Source organism: Pinus tabuliformis, chromosome 1_1, assembly GCF_031772625.1.
Source record: "Pinus tabuliformis cultivar Carrire ecotype Pingquan chromosome 1_1, CPIR1, whole genome shotgun sequence".
Classification (NCBI taxonomy): domain Eukaryota; kingdom Viridiplantae; phylum Streptophyta; class Pinopsida; order Pinales; family Pinaceae; genus Pinus; species Pinus tabuliformis.
The window spans coordinates 315,237,094-315,244,085 of NC_142297.1; the positions used below are offsets into that span (position 1 = coordinate 315,237,094).

At 37.4% G+C, this 6,992-nt stretch overlaps 1 protein-coding gene across 1 annotated transcript; it reads right to left on the reverse strand.

Annotated features, from left to right (window-relative positions):
* Positions 1-5,409: 5,409 nt before the first annotated feature.
* LOC149212810 (auxin-induced protein 5NG4-like) lies at positions 5,410-6,499 on the reverse strand. The gene is made up of 4 exons (XM_089388827.1): positions 6,213-6,499; positions 5,938-6,099; positions 5,675-5,826; positions 5,410-5,602 (listed from the first exon to the last, which is right to left on the reverse strand). The coding sequence occupies exons 1-4, from the start codon at positions 6,492-6,494 to the stop codon at positions 5,410-5,412; spliced, it is 789 nt and encodes a 262-aa protein (XP_089244953.1). The 5' UTR covers positions 6,495-6,499.
* Between the last annotated feature and the right edge of the window lie 493 nt (positions 6,500-6,992).

Sequence of the window (6,992 nt, forward strand, 5' to 3'; positions counted from 1 at the left end):
ACCGATCATAATTAAATTCTAATTAAATTTCATTTTGCAATTTTATTTTTAATATGAATCGAATGTAATTTGTGTTCCAATTAATTTTGTTGCCTCCAAACTAATAGGCGAACTAAAGTTAAAATTCTAGGCTTGGGTTGAGGCTAGGGAGCATGATTGTGATGAGCACAATTGTTGTTCACGTGATATTGGACATAAATTAAACGTATAAAAGATGCCATTGAGCACGTGGCATTTGGATTATGATGGGACAGAAATATTGGACATATAAATTAGACTTATAAAAGAGGCCATTGAGCACGTGGCATTTGGATTACGATGGGACAACAATTCTATGTGCCAATATAGTATGACATTTTAATTTTAAATCAATTAAATTTAATTGACATTTTAAATTAATTAAATTTAATTATTATGTTTTGAAATTTTCGATATTGTATTTAAAATTATATGAATTTTAGATTAGGATTTTTTTATTTTTAATCAAGTTGTTGAATTTTCATTTATTTTTAATATATATGTTTAAGAGGTATTTTGATTAGAATGGGGCGGTTGTTTTTTTAGTATGATATTTTAAAATAATTAAATTTAATTATAATTAAATTTGATGGTACACAATCAAAGATTGAATTGTACAGATAGATGGTGAAGTACAATCATTACAGGATAAGAGGGTGATTAATGAACTAATAAAATATCAAATAAATAAATTAAAAATTTATTAAAAAATAACAAAATTCAATTTGTAATGTTAAACTCTAAACTTTAGAGAAGGTTGCAAATCTTTTTAATCAAAACAAACTAATAACAAGTCAAACTAAAAACAAAATACAATATATCATGTGACAAAGTATAATAAGAGTAACTAAAAAATTGTAAAATATAACTTGAATTTTTTTTATAAAGTATGACGATAAACTAAAAAACTAAAAAAAAGAAAAAAAACAGTCATGAACAAATCAAAATAGATAATTCCTCTTTACCAAAACAATAATTATACTATAATTTTAAACCAATGTCATATATAAACAATGTTTCTAGGAATACAAAAAAAATTAATTATAATTAATTGTATCCCCTCCTCTTTGGTCCAATATCAATTACCATACAAAATAAGATAAAACTTTCCTACTTATAACAAGCCTTAGTGGCCCAATTTAACCTTAATTACCCAATTTTAATATGATAAGAATTAAACATATCCCCACATCCAAAAAGATATCATAAGAATTAAACATATCCACAAATCCATAGAGATATGAAAGCTCTTTGTAATGTAAAATTTAAACATGTTCACATTCACAGTGGCTACTGAACTCTGAGAACATTAAAAGAAGAAAAAAAACAGTGGCTGCTCATGGAACATTAAAAGAAGAAACAAAACACTGGTCGCTCATGAGAACATTATAGCCATACATGATTGTTTTGGGTGTTTGCACCCACATAATTTTAAAAGGTGTTGTTTATGGAGGCTATAACTTTATTTGGACGGAGGAATTTGAGGAATTTAAGAAATCTAATTTCAGTTCTAGTTATAATTTCACTTGGAAGTGATGGATTTTTTTGAAAAAAATCCAATCCTAATTTGAATGTGAATGATGGAAATAGATTTCCAATTTTTTCAAAATCCTAACGGAAATTTTGTGGTTTTCCTGTTGAATGGACTACGGCAAGTTTTAAACGACAAATCACACGAAATGTAGACGTGACGGAGCTCTGTGTCCAACGTGAGTTTACCTCAGCAATTCTGTTGCAGCAATTACGACAGTATAAAAATGGTTGCCAGGATCATTTTATACTTTCTAGCTTCGTCCAATTCCCAGCTGAATCTGGGAGTCCCTGCAGGGCGTCGCACCCGCTCAAGGAGATATGTATCAGGTTCCTCCAGTTCCCCGCTGAATCTGGAAGCCGCTGCAGGGCGGAGCACTTCCTCAGCTCGATTTCTCTGAGGTTCGTCCACTTCCCAGCTGAATCTGGGAGCCCCTGCAAGGCGGAACACTCGCTCAAGTCAATAACTTCGAGGTTCGTCCAGTTTCCAGCTGAATATGGGAGCCCCTGCAAAGCGGAGCACCCAAACAAGGAGATATGTCTGAGGTTTGTCCAGTTCCCAACTAAGTCTGGGAGTCCCTGCAGGGTGGAGATCTTGCTCAAGTCGATTTCTGTGAGGTTCGTCCAGTTGCCAGCCGAATCTGGCAGTCCCTGCAGGGAGCACCAGCTCAAGTCCATACGTTGTAGATTCGCCCAGTTTCCAGCTGAATCTGGGAGCCCATGCAGGGCACACGCTCTCAAGTTGATATATCGGAGGTCCGTCCAGTTCCCAGCTGAATCTGGGAGCCCCTGCAGGGTGCGGCATCCGTTCAAGTTGATTTCTCGGAGGTTTGTCCAGTTGCCAGCTGAATCTGGGAGCCCCTGCAGTGTCCAGCACCCGCTCAAGTCGATTTCTCGGAGGTTTGTCCAGTTGCCAGCTGAATCTGGGAGGCCTTTCAGGTTCGCGCACGCGCTCAAATAAATACTTTGGAGGTTCGCCCAATTTCCTGCTGAATCTGGGAGGGCCTGCATATTGGCGCAGTGGGTCAAGTCCACACTTTCTAGGTTCGTCCAGTTCCCAGCTGAATCTGGGAGTGCCCGGCACCACGTCAACTTGATACGTCGGAGGTTCGTCCACTTCCCAACTGAATCAGGGAGCCCGAGCCCCTGCACGCGGTCGCACCGTCTCAGTTCGATATAGAGGAGGTTCGTCCAGTTCCCGACTAAATCTGGGAGAAACATCATATTTTCACGTCTCTCTAACTTCTTCTAGTGTTTCAAGGATTCACACCAGAGACTTCGTCACACAAAGATTCAAGAAGAACGTTCCGTTGGGCGCATTACTAAATAGTGTCAGCCGCGGCAATCTCCGTCAGGTTCAGTGCGTGACTGTATACAATTTTTCCAGTCCCGCATATTCAGGGTCAAACGATTCTTACAGTGCCGAACCATGCTACTCCCGGCCCCGCACAATTTTTCCGGCACCTCACAATTTTTCAGTCGCGCAAATTCAGGGTCAAATGAATTGATTTGTATAATTTATTCTGTGTGACTCATACCGTAATTTGAATGGGAAAGCAAGCACAAAAAGGAAATCTGGTTTTGATATGATTTAGGAAATCGGGTTTTGATATGATTTAGGCTAAAACAGAGTCAAGTATTTAAGTGGAATATAAAAGTGGATTCATTATTGAAAGGAAGTAATTTACAAAAAAATACATCTCAGTATTCCTTGCAACAGTCTATATATTAACCAAGATTGTGATATTTAGGGAACCTCGACAGGACTTGTAACAAATGGATCCCCCAAGAAAGATGGGTCCTATCATTGTGGAACTTTTAGATAAGATTCATGCACAAAGCTGAACAAGTTGGATAAACTTAAATCTATCTTAACCTTCATATGTTATTTGTCTTAAAATATCATAAAAGCATTGCGATCTCATTGTTTACATCTTCAATTTTTAATTCTTAATTCCTATAGGTGCTTGCTTAATTTAGGGTTAAGATACATTTACGCTGATGTTGAAAACTTCCAAAATTCAGAGAGTTAAAAGTGATTGGTGAAAGCCATGTCAGAAGATCAGAATAATATTTCTTTCAAATTTTCTCAGAAGATCAGAACACTATTTCTTTCAAATTTTCTCCAAATGAAGAAATGTATGGATCATTGTCCCAAAACTTGCTGGCAAATAGCAAGCAAAAGCATCGATTAAGCATCGATTAACAGTTAACTTTTCTCCAAACAAAGAAATGTATGGATCATTGTCCCAAAACTTGCTGGCAAATAGCAAGCAAAAACATTAATTACTAGTTAACTTTTCTCCAAACAAAGAAATGAATGGATCATTTTCCCAAAACTTGCTAGCAAATAGCAAGCAAAAATATCGATTACTAGTTATGCCGTAAGGCATTTCCCTCTGAAATCAACTCCCCTCTCTACCTACCTGTCATCTTTATACACCATAAGATTATATGTTAGACGATTGCAAAGGTTTCAGCCATTAGATTAGAAGCTGAAACGGTTTGCGCACTGGTCTAATGGTTACAAATTCGTTGTTGAATCTGTCTCTGAAAATTAGTTGCTGAAACAGTTTGTGCACTGGTCTAATGGTTACAAATTCGTTGCTGAATCCGTCTCAGATCTAGATTTCCAAAAGGTCTCTGTTTAATTCGGAGCCGAATGACCACAGGTATTTTTCGAAATTTGTGCTTATCCACTGAATTTTTCTGAGCTGAAGACTCTAGGAGATTCCTTAAATGCCCTAATCTGAACGCGTTTAAGTTCATATTATTTGGTGTTACAGATTTCAGATAGTTTTGTGAATTTTAGTTCGGAATTTATGTTCTCTGGTCTAGAAAAGCAGAGCATAAGGTGTTTGATTTCTAATGGTCGACTACTGATGCTAAAATTGTTTAGGCAAACAAGTGTTTACTATGCATAGAACTCCTAGCACAGGAACCTTTTGCACATTTCGGTGAAATAGACTGTAAAACCAAAGGAAATGACAATCGAAGCCGAGTCTTCTCCGTTTTCTTCTAGAAACCCTCGCGTTAGCCGGTGCTATGAGCAGGACAACGCATTCCCTGCTTCTGCTCAGGCAAAGCCAATCGGCTTCCTGAAAACACAGGAGAAAACTGATCCTTTTCATGCTCTGTACAAGGTCCCGATTGGAGACACCCCTTACGGTAGAGCCAAGCACCTTCAGGTGAACTATTTTGTCGGATGTTTCTTAGAACACGCTATTTTATTCATACCTTCTGTGTGAAAGATCAAATTAATCGAAATTTTGAGGATACAGCTCGTGGAAAAGGATCTTGCTGGCGCCATTCAAAATCGGTGCAACCAACTCTTTATCGAAATTAATCCATGTAGAACCCTGATAAAGTGGTGAGCAGCATCCATCAGAAATGATTCAAATGATAATATTAAAAAGATTTCAGAATGTAGTTAATGCTTTACAAATTCCCACTTACCAGCAGCTGGTGAGTTGTGAGCATTCACTAACTATACATCATACAAATGATAATGTAAGGATTCAAGAAGATTTCAGAATGTACATTTTCATAGTTTATATGTACTGTTTTTTTTCAAACTGTGCAATAAGTTTTTGTCTAATCTGTCAGGTAACCACATTACCTGTGAATCTTGTTAGCATTGAACAGCCGAGAATAATACACTATAGTGTTGGAATTCTCAGCGATTCTACTGTGTTAATGACTAAGTGTTTATTACAAACATTGCAATTTTTCAACAAAATGTCAAGAATGTTAGTGTAGTAAAGGTGTTTTCACATCCACTACTTCAGAAGCAGTTCTACTGTGTTAATGACTAAGTGTTTACTACAAACATTGCAATTTTTCAACAAAATGACAAGAATGTTAGTGTAGTAAAGGTGTTTTCACATCCACTACTTCAGAAGCAGGAGGTGGGTGCTGATTTTCTTCTCCTTCTGTTGCTATGGCTATATCTGCTTCTTCGTCAGAAGATATTTTGATCTGGGTAGCATCGTCTTGGCTTTTGCCCCACAGAAAAAGGTAGAGACCAATGAATATAAGAATCACGCCCATCAAACTGTTCCAGTGCAGGAAAATCAAGCATTTCAGTTAATTAATTTTGTAAATCTGTAGGCAGAATGACAGACACCTTCCCAGACGCAGCGTGTCTCCCAGAACTATAGATGATAAAATTGTTGAGCACACGGTAGACACTGGGCTGAATATTGTAACGAATACTGGCCCTCGTTTCTGCAAACACCATAACTGTAATGGAAATGCCATTGCATTGAATATGATTCCCTGCCAAATTGAATTAATCTTCCACAAATCAGCTTAACCACCTAACAAAAATTTAAGTTATTCATGGCTGGGAAAATTGAGGAAGAACATCATTCATGTATGTAGACTTACTGCAACGACCACAGTCAAAATCCCAGCCCTATCCAGTATCCATGATGTTGGAATGATGCCTCTGTCAAGAATGGCTATTAGGAGAGCATTTTGGATGGAGCCTAGAATGGAAGTAATTGATGTAAGGGATAGTGTGGCTGGAAACTTCTTCAATGTCTCAACCTGCACATGAAATTATAATCATACATTTGATTGGGTGGGGAGCCCTGAAACTTCTAAATACAGAAAAGGGTTATAATTAGGTATCAATTTAATATGCAAGGTGGTAGGGAGACCTGCAATATCATGGTAGTGGATAACATTATCACTACTGAGATAAGGTAAATACACCCTCTAATCTGGTTGCGTGAATCTCCCTCGTGTAGAATGGTTTCCACTAGGTGTACTGTATTAGTGTTGGAAACTGATGTTGATTGTCCCCACAGAGGCCAGAGTTGGGCTAGAGTAGGACCTTGAAGGAAACTCATAGCCATTGCTCCACCCACACAAATTACAGTTCCCAGAATTTTGGCTCTGCTGCGAATACACATAACGTCTACTTTCTCCATCCTACACATTTGACACTCACATTAGATTCTGGTCATAATAAATCTAAATGATGTAATCAACTCCAAATGAAAGCATCAAATATTTTAGCTTTTATGGCCGGACTCTAGCGATACAATTGTGAGTGAGATTGCCATCTTCGGTTGTTTGAAATATATTATTGATTCCATAAATGGATTGAACACTTGAGACAATCTTGGAACACCTGCATTATGCAGGTTACACAACTCAAATATGTAATTGTAACAAATATCTACCGAATTTTGAGCAAAATTGACCAAAACTTAGAAGAATCAGACTATAGGAACAAGGGAAAATTTCTCAAACTGTGTGCCTACGGTGTTTGAAAAACTGTTTGCTGATATTTTTTGGGCATTTAACATCAAATGTCCCGATTTTTGGACGGAAGAGAGTATGAATCTCCATGCAACATCTGCTTTACAATCAGGGCTACCTTTGTCTAGGAGCTGCAACTGAGAATTGTCTGTTCTATCAAAGTCCTCGAGGAC

Bases quoted from the DNA above. Each gene is read 5' to 3' on its own strand.
- LOC149212810 (XM_089388827.1), bottom strand. From the start codon at position 6,494: ATGTGTAGGATGGAGAAAGTAGACGTTATGTGTATTCGCAGCAGAGCC. The intron at 6,100-6,212 runs GTCTCCCTACCA...TTTCATGTGCAG, and splicing joins CCACTACCATGATATTGCAG to GTTGAGACATTGAAGAAGTT. The intron at 5,827-5,937 runs GTAAGTCTACAT...TCAATTTGGCAG, and splicing joins TTTTGACTGTGGTCGTTGCA to GGAATCATATTCAATGCAAT.